Source organism: Hyla sarda, chromosome 4 (genome assembly GCF_029499605.1).
Source record: "Hyla sarda isolate aHylSar1 chromosome 4, aHylSar1.hap1, whole genome shotgun sequence".
In the NCBI taxonomy this organism is placed as follows: Eukaryota; Metazoa; Chordata; class Amphibia; order Anura; family Hylidae; genus Hyla; species Hyla sarda.
This window is the reverse complement of record NC_079192.1, coordinates 261,547,195-261,565,220: the sequence shown is the minus strand read 5'-3', so window position 1 is coordinate 261,565,220 and position 18,026 is coordinate 261,547,195. Positions and strand designations below refer to the sequence as shown.

Here is an 18,026-nt window from a genome sequence, read left to right as displayed (position 1 = left end):
ACATAAAACTTGAGTTTGCTGTAGGATCAGGTGTAATATTTATGATGTTTTTGTCAATTATAATATTTTTTAGGTGGGTGCTGTGTGCCAATCACATGGATCCAGTTAAAGGGTTTCTTGGAAGATACTTGAGAAGGAAGCTTATTGAAATGGAAATAGAAAAAAGTTTGAGAAACAATGATCTCATTAAGATAATCGAATGGATTCCCAAGGCATGGCACCACCTCAATAACTTCCTGGAGATGCACAGTTCCTCAGATGTCACAATAGGTAATAAGCTTTTCTAAGGATCACACATTTGTGTAAGGATGAATGAAACTGCCTATGCCAAAAAATGAAACAGAGGCAGGGCTGGAGGCGTGCAAGGTGTGGTATGCATGAGTCCTTTAAATCTAAAAGAGGCAGCGTACATGTACTACAAATTAGTCACAGAGAGAGCAGGGAAGCCTAGTGATAAGTGGAGCGGAAAGAGGAAAATATACCATGGGCTGCCCAGAGACCGTGACAATCGTCTTTCATACCTTTATAATTATAATCTCTTTATAATTATATTTGTTTATCTTGCATGAAATTGGTCATCATGCTTTTTATATTATATAATGGCCACTGCTGTGGGGTTTGGTCTATCTCACTACGTTGTCTTTACCCTGTTAAGAAGTCATATACAGTTCATCACATACATTAGCACTAAAAATATTCTGACACTATACCTTTTTTTTTGTTTTCCTCTGAGGAGCTCTTTTATTGACCCTTTGTCTTATCTGTTCCTATCTGTTTAACCACCTTACAATCCAATATGAAACACTGGAACTTGTTCAATTTTTTATGTGAGACACATGGAAGGTCCCTGAAATCTAGATAGGCTGAATCCATTGCTCCACACTGATTTATTATCTTAATCGTCCAGTCAAAAAAATCTATTTCAAGGTATGAGTAATATGATCTCTCCTTGCTTCAAGTCACTTGACTTTAGATTTTAAACAATTCTTTCTTTCAAGTGTTCTTTCTTTACACTTCTAAAAACAAGGTCACAGGCTTATAGCTGTGCCGAGTATATGACTTAGATTATTTACACCTTGAGGGTCTCATAGGATCAAATTTAAAAAAGGAAAAAGCCTGGTATGACCCATTTACATATTCTTAGCTGTTAAAGAATTAGCTCTATCTGTCAATTTGAAGCCAGGAGAGGAAAGGAGAATAGTTTACTAGATATCAGAATTCTACCATTTGTTTCTCCCCACGAGAAAGAACAATGGCCAGCATTTATCATTGTGTTTACCCTTTGTTTTCCATCTATATTTGGCGCAAGTGTCCTTTTTTGCGCCTTTTGGTTTACACATTTCTGCTGATTTTAAGGTGCAATCCACTGATTTTGGCAATACATATGCATGATATGGATGGGTTTTATGAACTGCGTCTTTTTATGAAAAATTTATTAAAAGCTCTGCTACCATTTAATAAATTTGGGGCTCCTACACATTACCAGCACACAAAAAAAGGTGTAGAAAATGCTTCACTTACACCTACAATGATGAATGTCCCCAATGTTCTTGCGCCTGAGTTCAGCTTTTTCCACCATGGCTGCAGCTATAGCAATAGTTACACTAATGCTTTGAAGTAGCTTTCCATTGTATAGAACAGCACTTTATTAAAAGGAATCTGCCATTACTTTCATGCTGTCTAATTTACAAGGTCCCGAATGGCATCTGCCTTCCCCTCCAGCCTTGATATATAAATCCCTCTTTATACTCAAACAAGGAGAGATTAAGGACGATGGGAATAACCTTGATGACGTATGGTTTGGGCAACATGAAAGTGATGACAGGTTCTTTTTAACTCCCTCTATTGCCTGTCTTTGCTTTTCCTATATCAGTGACCTATGTTATTTTCAAGGATATAAGTTGATTCGGCACATTATTTTTTGTCTTATGTAAAAATATGGTTTGGATTTTTCTCTTATTTTTTTCTTATTATTGACAAAGTGGATTTGTCATCAGAAAATGCTGTTCTACGTAATTATTATTATTATTACCACGCCCCCTGAAGAAGCGGCATAATAGCGAAACGATCGTTGGGGTTCAGGTGTAGGTATGGTTTGGCACCCTTTATTGTATACTTTTGGCAGGTATTATTGGGCTGTTATACAACTCAATGGGGGGACATGTATCATTATTTGTGTATGGTAGAAGCAGCTTACCCTTTTTTGCCGAATTCTAAATTATGCGCAGATGCGCTAAATTTATCAATCAAGCACAATGAGTTTTATAAATTGCGGGCAAATATAGTAATCTCCTCATACCTCCACTCTTTGAAAAATGAAATTGATGATTTAGAGCATCTTGCCACATGCAGTCCAAGATGGCTTATATTTGCGTAAAAAATATGGTCATTGCGCAAGATTTCTGCAGGTAAATGAAATGTATGCAGTTAATACATTCTTGTGTACTAAATATGTCTCTCCAAGGTACACCGAAACATACACATCTGGAGGAAATTATCCACCAAAATGTAAGCAAAAAAAGAAGTAAAAAAACAGCTTGCGCACAATTTTGTGCAAAAATTTTAACACAAAACAGGGTAGAGTCTTTGATACATGTCCCCCAATGTTCTTTGGCTATTTCGTATAAAAGCTCAGCTGACCTACTATGAGCAAATATCATGTTTTGTACATTCTACAAATTGTTGCCAATTTGCACTAACACTGGATATGACACATGTTCTTTACGATACTCACAAAGTATAATATCTAAAAACAAATAAATGTATCAAAGGTAAATCCATAATATCTGTTTGTATCGGTAGGTCCTCGCCTTTTCCTTTCTTGCCCAATGGATGTGGATGGTTCCAGAATATGGTATACAGACCTTTGGAACTATTCTGTCATACCATATCTTCTAGAAGCAGTGAGAGAAGGACTTCAGGTATAAAGTCAAATTACGCAAGTAACTGCACCTATTTCAATTTGATCTTAAGAAACTTTAGGGCAGTACAGTGCATTGGTGTATGTGTATGTAAATGTATATATGTTAAATTAATAATCACTTGCTCATTCTGTTGCTTATTAAGGCACAATAGTAACTCCTTGAAACATATTTAATAGGTTTTCCTATCAGGATATATAAAAATGTTTTGAATTGTACTCACAGATGTATGGTAAGCGAGCCCCTTGGGAAGACCCATCAAAGTGGATAACAGACACATTTCCCTGGAATTCGGCTTCATCTCAGCATGAGCGTCAAGCCCTACTACAGTTACGGCCAGAAGATGTAGGGTATGATGGCTATATCACTGCCAAAGAAGGAACAACCTCCAAAAATGTGCCAGAGAGTGACAAAGATGGTGATCCATTAGTAAGTAGAATGAAAACATTATAGTAAATGCTATTTGATAACATACAAATACTGTATATACTCGAGTATAAGCCAAGTTTTTCAGCACGATTTTTCGTGCTGAAAACACCCCCCCCCCCCCGGCTTATACTCGAGTGAACTCTCCACCCGCAGTGGTCTTCAACCTGCGGACCTCCAGAGGTTTCAAAACTACAACAGCCATCGGCTGCCCGGGCTTGCTGGGAGTTGTAGTTTTGAAACCTCTGGAGGTCCGCAGGTTGAAGACCACTGAGGGCGGATGATGACAAGAGGATGATGAAGGGAGGGTGTGGGATGATGACAAGAGGATGATGAAGGGGGGGTGTGAGATGATGAAGGGGGGTGGGGATGATGACAAGGGGATGATGACGGGGGGGTGTGGGATGATTACAAGGGGATGATGAAGGGGGGTGGGGATGATGACAAGGGGATGATGAAGGGGGTGTGTGGGATGATTACAAGGGGATGATGAAGGGGGGGTGTGGGATGATGACAAGGGGATGATGAAAGGTGATGATGATGAGGGTCTGGATGATGACAGGCGGTGATGATGATGAGGATGTTAATGACGGGGGTCTGGATGATGACAGGGGGGGATGATGTATTTCCCACCCTAGGCTTATACTCAAGTCAATAACTTTTCCTGGGATTTTGGGTTGAAATTAGGGGCCTCGGCTTATACTCGGGTCGGCTTATACTCGAGTATATACGGAACTTTTTATTTATTTATTTATTTTTTATTTTTTTATTTATTTTTTTATTTTTTTTGCAATACTGGAATCCTAACTAAAAGATTTGGATGAGAAAACATCAGGCCAAAATATCATTCTTAATTAAAAGTGTTTGTCTAGTTTATACAGTCTTATTTTGTTATATAGTCTAAAAGACTGTTGATATTTGATTTAAAATAATTTACAGTTTTTGTAGTAAAAAAAAAAAGTATTTTGCTTCTGTCTATCCCTTTTGGTGGTGCTGTTCATATTTGCTACTTTATCCATAATAAACCTTTTTTTCCCTTTCTGAAAACTATGACATAGCACGCCATTTAATTCTTACATACTATCCTGTTGAAGGAGTCGTCTCAGCTTTATTATAATGCGATTGCACAGGGTCTGCTCCTTCCTGTCAAACAGGGGAGAAAGCTATTTCTGTTTGCTGCTCTGCAGTAAACACCCTGGCAGTTTGGTGAGTGAATGGCCAAACTAAAGCATAGCTTTATGCTAAAGCATAAATCAATAGAAAAAGCTAAATTAGAAATGCTTTTAACTGCCCTTTTACAGTAATCTAATAGATGAAATTACAGTCTATGAAGTGAAAGGGGAGGTAGGAAAAGATGAGAGAAAGAGAGAGAGAGACTTCTTTTATCTGACATCAATGCTGGATTTATAGCTACCATTTCTTACTGCTGTATACCTTTCTATATGCTGTTGTTTGTTTGTGTGTGTGAGAGAAAGAGAAGCAGATGAACAGAGTTTCCTCTTCTCTCTATGCTTGGTATGGTAAAAATCATAGCTTATAGCCTTCGCTTCTGCTTCCTTTCCCCCCTTCCCACGCCATAGATTTATATTTGAAGTTATAACCTGATATATAAACTGAACATCCATCTGTTCTCTATGGATTTTATTAAAAAGTACACCCTTAAGGTTACAGATAAGTGTATTAAGAAGTCCGGTTAAGAATTTAATTTTTGAATAAGATATATTACATGTTTTTGTTTACACTACTAATCTGTAAAAAGTTGTTAAAAATCGGAGGTACACTTTAAAGGAGTACTCCACTGCTCAGCATTTGGAACAAACTGTTCCGAACGTTGGAGCCGATGCTGGGAGTTTGTGACATCATAGCCCTGCCCCCTCATGATGCCACACCCCACCCCCTCAATGCTAGTCTATGGGAGAGGGCATGACAGCCATCACGCCCCCTCCCATAGAATTGCATTGAGGGGGCAGGGCTATGACATCACGTGCTCCCGGCGCCGACTCCAGCATTCGGAACAGTTTGTTCAAAACGCTGAGCAGCAGAGTACCTCTTTAACATCTATCCAATTGACAAAGGTCCTGAATGTTAGGCCCTCCTTTATTAAAAAAGATTTTTCTAAACCAGACAACCCCTTTAAATGTAAAATTATCTATATATTCATAATATATTAATTTAATACATTAATATTTTTCAGTTTCCTGCATGTAATTAATAGTGTTGCTCGCGAATATTCGCAGTTCGAATTTTAATCGCGAATATCGCAATTCGCGAATATTGCACTATATATTCGTAATTACGAATATTTGTTTTTTTTCCCTGCTTTTGTGAAAATGTATGCGCATATGTGAATATTCGCGACTATTGAGCCCTCCCTTCTTTAATGGCATAGGGAACTCTGACTAGTGCATTAACTCTGTGATTTTTTGTGCATTGAAACCAATAGGCACATTGTGGTCTATGGGGATCTCATGGCGTGTAAAATAGTAAGATAAGCAGGACTGTCTTGGAAGCACAGTGGAATGGGAGGCCACCACTGGTTTGAGTCCCGGGGTGTGTTGTGGTTAAACTTTACTTTCTTTGAAAAGTTTCCAAGTTGCCCATAGCAACCAGATTGCTTCCTTCATTTTTCAGAGGCCTTTTCAAAAATGAAGGAAGCAATCTGATTGGTTGCTATGGACAACTGCAAAACTCTTCCTCTACACTGGTTTTGATGAATCTCCCCCATAGAGGGAGATTTATCAAAACCTGTCCAGAGAAAACGTTTCTGAGTTGCCCATAGCAACCAATCAGATTGCTTCCATCATTTTTCAGAGGCCTTGTGAAAAATGAAAAAAGCAATCTGATTGGTTGCTATGGGCAACTCTGAAACTTTTCCAGGAAAGTAAAGTTAAACCACAATACTGTAATACTCTGTCCCACCCCGGGACTCAAACCAGTGCTGGTCTCCCCTTCCACTGTGCTGCCGAGATGGTACTGCTTATCTTACTGTTTTACATGCCATGAGATCCCCATAGACCACAATGAGCCTATTGGTTTTAATGGGCAAAAAATCACAGAGTTAATGCACTAGTCACCGCTCTCTATACCATTAAAGAAGGGAGGGCTCAATATTCGCGAATATGTGGATATGCAGAAAACCAGTGTAGAGGAAGAGTTGTGCAGTTGCCCATGACAACCAATCAGATTGCCAGATTGCTATGGGCAACTCAGAAACTTTTCCTCTGGACAGGTTTTGATAAATCTCCCTCTATGGGGGAGATTAATCAAAACCAGTGTAGAGGAAGAGTTGTGCAGTTGCCCATAGCAACCAATCAGATTGCTTCTTTCATTTTTGAAAAGGCCTCTGAAAAATGAAGGAAGCAATCTGATTGGTTGCTATGGGCAACTCAGAAACGTTTCCAGGAAGATAAGGTTTAACCACACCACTGTAGCACTCTGTCCCACCCCGGGACTCGAACCCGTGGTGGTCTCCCATCCACTGTGCTGCTGAGACGGTCCTGCTTATCTTACTCTTTTACATGCCCTGAGATCCCTATACCCCACCCACCCATGATGAACCTATTGGTTTCAATGGGCAAAAAATCACAGAGTTAATGCACTAATCACAGCTCTCTGTGCCATTAAAGAAGGGAGGGCTAAATTTTCGCGAATATGTGCATATATTTTCGCATATGCGAAAAAAAAGCGAATACGCGAATTTCACAAATATTCGTCCATACATTCGCGAAATATCGCAAATTCGAATATGGCCTATGCCGCTCATCACTCGTAATTAATAATTTATCCCTGTATTCCATTTTCAACCTATAGTGTGAATATGTGCAGGACATAATAATGTATAGCTTAAATTAATGCACATTTGGTGTTTAGATTAAGACCATTTCCATGCTGTTTAGTAGCATTAGTGTTTTGTGTTTTATATTCTCACAATATGTTAAGTTTGTATTGGAAATAACTGCTGAGGGACAGCAGATGGCAGTGCTGTATATTTCTTTCTAATGATGCGTTTTGCATTTGTGCTTTGTACCAGTGTATTGTTTTCTTCAATAAATTGGGCATCTTCTAAAAGAAATCTGAGCTACCTCATCCAGCTTATTCCACCAAGGGCTCCTTCATCTAATTAAAACGATAGTTTTTATTCCAGATGCCCGGCTCTGATTGTATTATCATTGTTCATGTGACCAGTTTTATCTCTTTCAATACAAAAAATACACATGCAGCTCCTTTGAAGGGATAATGCATTATTAACAGTCACATGGGTGTCCTAGATTTGAATCTAGAACAGCCAGCATGCTATCCCAATGTGTTTTTATTTCACAATTTCAATGCGCTGTGTACTGGAATCCTGTAAAAGCGTCAAATGAAAGTTTATGACAGGTTCCACGGGGTATAATACATAGCTAAATGACATTGACGCGTGAACCTGCAGATCCCCATCTCACCTAAAATCAACATTTAATCATTCACGCTTGAAGAACATGGAAAGATGCACTACATTGTCTAAGCCAAAATCATTTCCTGTGACTAAGTCCATATGTATTGATCCACATTTTTTTAAATCATGAATGAAAATCTCTTTGCATTCGTGTTATTGGTCATATGCCCCATCTAAAATCTTGCAGATGCTTTTTTTTTTCTTTATTAACCCCTTCATATATGCTTAACATCATATGTTGTTGAAAGCAAAAACAAGTAAATTATCAATGTCTCTGTCCTCTAGAACAGTGGTCTCCAAACTGTGGCCTTCAAATATTGTAAAACTACAAATCATTGCATGCCCAGACAGACAACAGCTGTCCGAGCATGCTAAGAGTTGTAGTTTTGCAAGAGCTGGAGGGCCACAGTTTGAAAGTTACTGCTCTAGAGTGATAGAGTAATGCTCCAAGTCTTTAGAAAAAATATACGTAAATGTACTTATGACTAAACACACAAGTGGCAGTGTATTTCTGTAAATACCAAGCAGTGGATATTAAAGGGGATGGCTGGAGAATTATTTCTATGTTTGATGGTGCTCAGGTCCCTATTACACAATGCTTCCAGCTTTCTTCTCAACACGGTTTAAAAGATGACAAGCTGGCTGCCCCCATCTGCCGCTAGAAGGAGCTTAGAAGCTTACTGCATACTGTTATCCATTCAACTCAATAATAAGACAGTATGTGGTGTGCTCTCTGCAGGGAGGCACTATGTTATCTTTCAAATTTATTGTATGTCTTTACCAGGGATTAGAAATGAAAAATTGAGGTCCGCCACTATGGGTATTTATGAAATAAAGGATCAACACAGAATTGTGGACCTAAAATTATGATGATAAAAAGTTCACGTCAGATGTGTGTGGATATATAATGAAAAAATATGGAATGGGACATCAACAATGCTCACCAGCCACTCTGGATACTGACGTCTAGAACCAGCAGTGCAGGACATGCCAGGGATCAGCTGCCGGTACTCCAAATAGGTAGAAACATCTTCCAGTGCTTGGATCGATAAATAAAGCTTTTCTTTTATTTAAAGCAACTTTAAAAGCATGTTTACAAAATAAAAGTCTGATAAGTACATGCTTTTAAGGATGTTTGAATAAAGGAAGAACTCATTTAGTAAGTCTGAGGGCTGGAATATGTTTATGCGTGTTTGGAGGAGGCTTCTAGTTTCTGTAACAACTGTTCAATTCCTCCAGTCATACATTTAGTATAATCCTGAGTCTTTGTTCCCATAGTGTAAAATATAGTTGCGCGTTTTATTTTACGCACACAGTTTTGGCCATAAACGGGAAGAATTCAGCCTTATTTTTGCCGATTACTGGGCAAAAATGCGTTTGTAAAAAAACAATACACCATTACATTTTACACTGTGTGAACATAACCTAACGTTTAAGAGTAACATTGTAGCTCCTTTCTACAATGGTAGAAACATAAAAGATCAGATAGTCCATTGACTCTGCACTTTTATGATTTCAATTTTATTTTTATTATATGATAGACATATGTTTATCCCAGAAATGACTATGTATGAAGTGCATTAGCTAGCTATCAGATTATTGTGATTCAGCTTTTGCATTCATTTTTGGCTTTTAATGCACACAAAATAAAAATGTTTTGTTTTTATTCTAACTACACCTAAGTGATACAAAAAGGAGACAGGGAGCGCTCCCCTGGGTGGGATCAAACAATATAGGTGTCCGCTTTCAGGTTAATGAACCGCACTCACCTGATAGTGTTGTGCGAATAGAGGCACAACACTGAGAGCACATCAATCAAACATCCATGGCGGCGGCTGCTGCGGCTTCCTGTGTCTAATCCTAGGTGCATATTACAATCACAAACAAGATGCACGAAATAGGAGTTGGATCGCGCTGCGACCAAACAGATCAATTCCAGGATATTCTCTCAAGGTATAGTAAGTTTATTGGAAGACACTATACACTGTATATACAATGACATCAAACAGTTTAAAAAGACAAAGGACACAAAAACTCCTCCTACCAGAAGTAACGTGACACCATTATGAATCTACAAACCATCATATCATACACAAACTGCACAATTCAGTATAAAACTTTTTTTGCACATAAAATGTTAAATAGATAACAATTTTACATGCACCTAAAAAAATTATACATGTACCTATATACATGTGTGTGTGTATGTGTGTGTATATATATATATATATATATATATATATATATATATATATATAAAATCTATTAGAAAACTTAAAATCTGTTTTCTCGATCATCTCATTCAAACCAGCCGGATGTAAAGTATGAAAACTATAGATCCAAAATGATTTCCCATTAATCAGTTTTTGATTAGGAAACTCACATGGCATAGTTTCAATAACACATACAGAAAAACCAAACCCTCAGCTTCACCTCCATGCATGATGTGGCACGACAAGCTATGTGGTGTGATACACTACTGTTTCAAAATAGGGTCCTGCATCAGCACTGGCCAATGATTTTTTAGAATTATTTGTATACTAGGATCATTGCCCAGTGTTGATGCAGGACCCTATTTTGAAAAAGAAGCTTCCTAAAGCACCTGACCTTATGACTTACCGGAGGGGAAAAAGTCTGCGGAATCATTTGGCACCTAGTCGCCTAAGACCATTAAAAAGAAAGAAGATGATAATGGGAAATGGGCCAATGTAGGAACATTTAAATGTAATACATTAAGATATCTCTGTTGTGATTGGATCACCCAGCAGGACACATATGGTTAAATCCTTCTCCACGAGGGAGGTGTTCCCACTAAGAGAGAGGAATAATTGTTCCTCCTCCTATTTAATCTATCTTCCAACTTATAAATGTGGCTTACAATACATTGGCTGCACATTACAAACATTAAGAGCGTGTATAAACAAACATAGGCATAATATTCATGTTATAGCATAGTGTATCAAACCACATCACGTTATGCATGGAGGTGAAGCTGAGGGTTTTTCTGTATTTGTTATTGAAACTATTCCATGTGAGGTTCCTAATAGATTTCAAAAACTGATTAGTGGAAAATCATTTTGGATTTATAGTTTTAATACTCTACATCCGGCAGGTTTGAATTACATGACTGAGAAAATGGATTAAGTTTCTTAAAAAAAAAAAAAAAAAAAATATATATATATATATATATATAATATTTTTTTTTTTTTTTTTTCTTGGTACATTTATAATTTTTATCATCTATTTTACATTTTATGTTCACAAAAAGTTTTATACTGTTTGTTTATGATATGATGGTTTGTAAAGATTCATAATGGCGTCACATCACTTACGGTAGGAGATGTTTTTGTTTTCTTTGCCTTTTTAAACTGTTTGTCATTGTATACTTGCGCCTGATGAAAAAGCCGGAACAGATTTGAAACGCGTTGCGTGGGTGTAGTGTCTTCCAATAAAATTACCTTGAAAAAAGATCCTGGAATTGATCTGTTTGGTGGCAGCGCGATCTAACAAAACAAAACAAAAACAAATGTCTGCTTTGAGGAGATTGTTTATTCAGTGTACATCACCTCTGCATAGTCAAATATATGCCCATTCTAATATCCATAATTATTATGTCTTCTGATAAATGGCACAGAATTCCTTCAGTAGGTTTTGAATAGAGATTAAACAGTGGATACAACATATTCATTTTTAGTAGATGTAAATTGATTGTTTTCATATTGGGAAGCAGGGATTCATTTAACCTTGTGTGTCACATTCTATCTTGGTGAATATTCTGTACCTTGTACTTCAGGCAAGAAATACTCATCCTGAAAACCATGCAAGTCTTATATCAACCTTGTCCTTCAAACTTCTATTTTAACTACAGAAAGGAAGCAGTGCATATTCACCTGGTGCTTTGTTGTATTATGTGGTGTAAATGTCTAATAAATCATTATTAATAAACATGCTGCATCCAGTTTAAGATGAATAATCTCCTAACAAAAATGGATTGTTGTAGCAAGCCATGATGGACTATGCCTTTGTTTCTTCCATGTTACAATTTTATATCAGTTAGAAAAAAAAGAGTTAGTGTCCATAGGTTACTGACTAATGAGAGAATTGTATAGCGTTGTGTAATATCACGTTGACACTCAGAGTAATATGTTATCTTTTTATCAACAGATAAGTATGCTAATGCGTCTTCAAGAAGCAGCCAATTTCTCAAGTGGACAAAGCTGTGACAGCGATGGTGCAAGCCACCACAATGAAAGTTTAGATCCTTCTGTTGAATCAACCCTTTAAGAAGTCACCTCTAAATGGTATATTGTTATTGAAAATGGTTTGGTCCAATAGATCACTGCCAAGGCAGAAGCAGCACAATGCAACCCCCATACCAGGATAATGTGCTGGTGGGCAGGTGACTTGGCTCTGAAATTACAGGAGCTGAAGAAATTGAAGTGGATAGATTAAATTTGCTTCATTTTAAGGTATTTAAATATGAATGGAGCGATGGGAATCTCCATTAGTCAACTGGAAAAGGCCCAAGATAAAGGGCAAACAAGCAGATTGCACATTTGTTAGCCAAACTGGAATGGTTTAGTTTCTTTTTGAAAGGTTTACAGCACAGATGTTTGTGTATAATGTGTGTTCTTGTTTTTTGACATTAATGTATCACTTGTGCATTGTTTTTAATCCACTTCAAACCTCTGATGTAAGACATTGTGCCGGTCACATGACTACATTAATGAGATTGTTGTGTACTGCCTCCGAACTAGATGATGCTCCTCGGAAAAGCACAAAATGTATTTGTGCAACTAGAAGAAAATCTACTGTGATATACTGGATAAGTGCCAATTGTAGATCTGAACTGCCATGCTCACAATTCTAAATTCCCCAGCGTTGAGTCACTTGCTTCAAATTGTCCTCATCGCAACTGCAGTGTTTTTGTAACCACCTGCTGCCCGCTATAAAAGATTTTATACAAATTACTAAGGCTTCCCCTGGAGATGCTTTTATGTGAGCATTGTGAGTGAAGAAAGAAGGACAGGAAAAAAGAATAAAAAGTCATATGGTGCTGTCTCATTGCCTTAAAATGTATCTCAATAGTCTTACAGTCAGAGTTCAGAATCCACTGATGTCTCCTACAGTGTTTCCTCTTGCCATTAACTCTGAAATATTATTTAGTGCAGAGCCCAAGCATGTCTTTTAGAAATGAGAACCAGTAATAACTGTATATTCTGATGTTGTCTTAATCTCAGAAATACAGGTGAACAAAAGCACATGTCTACCATGGAAAATGTGGAACAGGTGGTTTTAAAACCTTCAAATAGAGTTCTAGTTTTTTTTTTTTTTTTTTTTGTTTACTTGTAAAAGAGACATTTTGAATGAAGTCCCAGCAGAGCTGGGAGCACTTGATAAAGCATGAGCACAAATGGATTTTTTTTCCCCCCGTCTCTCATAGTTCTAAGCATGTTTGAGTTAATCCTGTTTAAAGTTTTGGGTTCTTGATGTCAAGTAAGACTGAGACGGAGTAGAATTTTTAATAAAATTGGGTTGGTTTTGCACAGTGTTTTGGGTGGGTGATGTATATAGATATCATGACAATAACAATGCCTTGCACCATGCAAACAAAACAAGTTTGTACTCTTCTTTGTTGTTGTGTGTTTCACCAATTGATACTTATGTTGTAAACAAATCCATAATGCAACCGTTCAGGATGTTTTTTTTTTGTTTGTTTCCGGTGTGCTTGTCCTGTACTTATGGTGATTATACCTATGCAGGAGAAAAAATGCAACATCAGCATGTGTGACAAACCTATTATGGAACCAATGTATTAAAAAGAAGTAAAAGACTCAACTAAGATTGCATGAAAACAGATTAGTGACACAATTGGAAATGCCATGAGTCAATACAATAAAAGGCCTAATTATATAAGGGCTATGACATTGTGTAGAAAACATACAACAGAAGCTACATTCACCACTGATAACTGGTGCTACTTACTACTTGTGGCCACCATTTTGGTCATTTACTGTAACTCTTATTAAACAACAAAGCTATACAGCTCTGTTTTAAGGCAAGCCTTCCCTACACGGTGCTATTGGCCAATTGTACAATCTTAATTATATGGTGCATGTGGAAACTCCGCATTAAATCTGCCTAATATATAGAAAGACAAGATATACATCAACTGGCTCCAGATATCTTGTCTCTTGACTAGAAGGAAAATGTTTTTTTGAGCCCTCGTCATGCACACCAGGCTTAACCATTCATAGAACTTCCTGCAATACATCTCATTGAGTACATGTAGTTTACAACAAAGAAGAAAAAATGTTTGTGAAACATTTGTCTGTATACATTTTATATTTTGTACATTTTTGATGTAACATATCATGTAAATAGACAGAAGCAGTGAAATAATTCATCTGAAAAGTTTTGTAGTCTTTGTAAAGCCCTTACAATACGTTTTGGTGTAATCAGAATCAATTGAATGATGTATTTTCTATAAGTTGATTGTTCTCCTAGCTTGTAAACCAGCTTGCATCTATTTTTTTGCAGATGTGCGCAGTGTAACTGTCTAAATTATTACTTTGCCATTAAAGTGGAATTATTTATTGAATTGTAACATTGTCTTCTTTTCTTTAAAATAATAATTAACTGTTTTAACTACCTGATGAAGTCATATAGGGGATCCAACGGGGTTAAATATGTATATGATGGTGTAAAGTACCTAGGAGGAATTGATAATAAATTGGATGTTCTCTCCATACGATATTATAAAATAGCACTTTAAGGCTAATCACAGTATATTAAAGGTTCCTTCTTATTAAGAGTCTTTTTATTTAGTATATGTAGCAATTAAATGATGTTAATCTCTTACTAATGTTTTAGTAGTAATAGAAATTGTGATATAGGCACCTGTATTATGCACTGCCGCCATTCTGAGGAAGCAGAGCTGAAAAGGGGAGGAGAGAAGCCATGGAAACCAATGATAAAGCTGGAGGTGTGTTTCAGACTACCTAGGATGTCCTGTAAGCATTGCCCTGGGACATGGAAAAAAAATGTTTCTATATGGCTGGGGTCATCTTATCACAGTCACCTACAGTTCCCAGTCTGATCTCATCCGATCCCTTCTCGTGACGTCTTCCTTCTGGTTCAAAGAGGAGTCGTCAAAGCCAACACTACTCTTGGCCAATCAGTTTCTGAGGTGCAATAATTTGGCCACAATAACCATTGTTATGTATGGAAGAAAGGAGAAGGCTTTCATCCACAGAACACCATTTCAACTTTGATACATGGGGATGGCAGCATCATGTTGTGGGGGTGCCTTGCAAATAATAACAAATAAATTATATTATGAGAAAATAATTGTGAAGATATTTATGCAACATCTCATTATATCAGCCAGGAAGTTAAAGTTTGGGCAAAAATGGGTCTTCCAAATAGACAATGACCTCAAGCATACTTCCAAAGTTGTGGCAGCATCTGTTACAGGAGTTTTCTGGGCCTGAAACTATTGTTAGCCTTTTCACAGGATAGGCCATAAATAGTTTATAAGCAGGGTGCTTACACCCAGCACCCCACCAATTAACTGACCAGCATTGCTGGAAGTAAGCAGTATATGGGAGCTAGGGGCCTTGACTTCTTACACTGTTCGCAATAGTGTAACTGGGTAACTGCAGTAACTACAATGGTAGCTGCTCTGCAGTTACTTAGAGCCGCCACTGCAAATTTGTATAGATCCAAGGCTTCTGGCTCCCGTACACTTTTTATTTCCGGTGCCGTGGCTGCGCAGAGCTGCTTATTGGCAGGAATGCTGGGCGATGTATTCATGATCAACTATTGATGCCCTATCTTGTGGTAGGCCGTCCATTGTTTTAGACTGGAAAAACCATTTAAGGATATTAAAGTAAACATAATTCAGTAACCATTGAAAAACCCTGACCTAAAAACCATTAAAAGGGCATAGGCAGAACTGGAGAAGTGTTCGTGAGCAAGAAAGGCCTAAACCTGGCTCAGTTGTACCAGTTCGGGAGAAATGGGCCAAAATTTCAAGTATTTATTGTAAAAAGCTTGTATTTCTTGTGGGTATTTATTGTGAAAAGTTACCCAAAATATGTGACCCAAGTTAGAAAATTTAAAGTCTATTCTACCGAATACTATCCCCTTGTAAAATTCCAAGCCACTGGAAATGTATGAAAGAAATGAAACCTGAAATAAATCATTCTCTCTAGGATTATTGACATTTCACATTCTTGAAATATACTGTTACCTTAACTGACCTAAGAGAGGGAATGTATGCTAGGATTAAATGTCAGGAATTGGGAAAAACTGTGTTTTAATAAATATGGCTAAGGTTTAAGTAAACTTGTGACTTTAACTGTACAAAAATGGATGAAACAGAAATATGAACTGATAGATTTGTGAAATGAAATGCACAGATCTTCTGAATATTCCTGAATAAACAACATAGAAGTGGGCGATAGTGGAGTCTGTCCATTTATGTTGCCATCATTAAAGGGGTACTCCAGTGGAAAACACATCTTTTTAAAAATCTGAATCCTTCCAGTACTTATCAGCTGCTGTATAATCCACATGAAGTTGTATTTTTTTTCTACAGTTCTTTTCTGTCTGACCACAGTGCTCTCTGCTGAAACCTCTGTCCATATCAAGAACTGTTCAGAGCAGGATAGGTTTGCTATGAGGATTTTCTTGTACTCTGGACAGTTCTTGACATAGACAGAAGTGTCAGCAGAGAGATCTGTGGTCAGACTGAAAAGAATTCTAGAAAGAAATACAACTTCCTCTGTAGCAATCAGCAGCTGATTAGTACTGGAAGGATTAAGATTTTTTAAATTGAAGTAATGTACAAATCTGTCTAGCTTTCTGACACCAGTTGATTTTCAAAAAAATATAGATTTCCACCGGAGTACCCCTTTAAAAAGTGACTGTCATCAAATAAACTGTTCTAAACTAACACAGGCTATGTTCCCCTTTATCACCTTAACGACCATGGACGTAAATGTACCGCGAGCATCGGAGTGGTGCTCGCGTCATACATGGCAGGTTCTGGCTTCTATCAGCAGCCAGGGACCCGCCGGTAATGGCCGACATCCGCGATCATGCGGATGTCCGCCATTAACCCCTCAGATGCCGTGATCTGTACAGATCACGGCATCTGCGGCAATGCACATATTAAAATAGATGATCGAATCGACCGCAGCGCTGCCGTGGCGATTCAATCATCTGAGATGGCTGCCTGAGGTCCCCTCACCTGCCTCCGTCCGTCTCCCGGCGTCTCCTGCTCTGGTCTGAGATCAAGCAGACCAGAGCAGGAGATAGCCGATAATACTGATCAGTGCTATGTCCTATACATAGCACTGAACAGTATTAGCAATCAAATTATTGCTATAGATAGTCCATTGTAAGTTGAAAAATGTAAAAATAAAAAGTAAAAAGTGAAAAATCCCCTTCCCCAATAAAAATAAAAGTTGTCAGTTTTTCCCATTTTACCCCCAAAAAGTGTAAATTTTTTTGTAAACATATTTGGAATCGTCACATGCGTAAATGTCCCAACTATCAAAATATAATGTTAATGATCCCGTACGGTGAATGGCGTAAAATTTTTTAAAAAAGTAAAAAATTGCAGCTTTTTTGTCACATTTTATAAAAAAAAATTATAAAAAATTATATAAAAGCTTTTTATATGCAATTGTGGTATCGATAAAAATTTCAGATGATGGTGCAAATGAGCCCTCATTCCACCCTATATACGGAAAAATGAAAAAGTTATAGGTGGTCAAAACAGAGTGATTTTGTACAAAAAGTTTAAGATTTTTTTAAGTGGTACAAAAATATAAAAGTATCTAACCATAGGTATCATTTTAATCGTATTGACCCACAGAACAAAGAGCACATGTCATTTTTAACATAAATTGTATAGTGTGAAAACGAAACCCTCCAAAATGTGCAAAATTGTGGTTTTCATTTAAATTTCCTCCCTAAAAAAAATATTTTTTTGTGTTCGCTGTACATTTTATGCTAAAATCAGATGGAAAAATGGAAGAGCTACGGATTTTAGAAGGCGAGGAGGAAAAAACGAAAATGCAAAAATAAAATTGGCCTGATCCTTAAGGTGAAAATGGGCTTGATCCTTAAGGGGTTAAAAGGCTCTGTATCTTACCTTATCTGCTCATATAGTGCAATTTCCCAGCAGGAGAAAGTGGGTGTTTCCCAGCAGGCATGACATCACTGAAGCCTGC

General features: G+C 37.4%; 1 protein-coding gene across 7 annotated transcripts in view; it reads left to right on the top strand.

Annotated features, from left to right (window-relative positions):
• NAV3 (neuron navigator 3) overlaps positions 1 to 14,371 on the top strand; it is a 642,886-nt gene extending 628,515 nt beyond the window's left edge. For all 7 annotated transcript variants that reach the window (XM_056574065.1, XM_056574060.1, XM_056574058.1 and 4 more), the window contains 4 exons: positions 74 to 270; positions 2,803 to 2,921; positions 3,147 to 3,350; positions 11,947 to 14,371. In XM_056574065.1, coding sequence (XP_056430040.1) covers positions 74 to 270; positions 2,803 to 2,921; positions 3,147 to 3,350; positions 11,947 to 12,066 — 640 coding nt within the window. In that variant the 3' untranslated portion in view covers positions 12,067 to 14,371. The remainder of the gene's footprint in view (positions 1 to 73; positions 271 to 2,802; positions 2,922 to 3,146; positions 3,351 to 11,946) is intronic.
• The last annotated feature ends 3,655 nt before the right edge of the window (positions 14,372 to 18,026 follow it).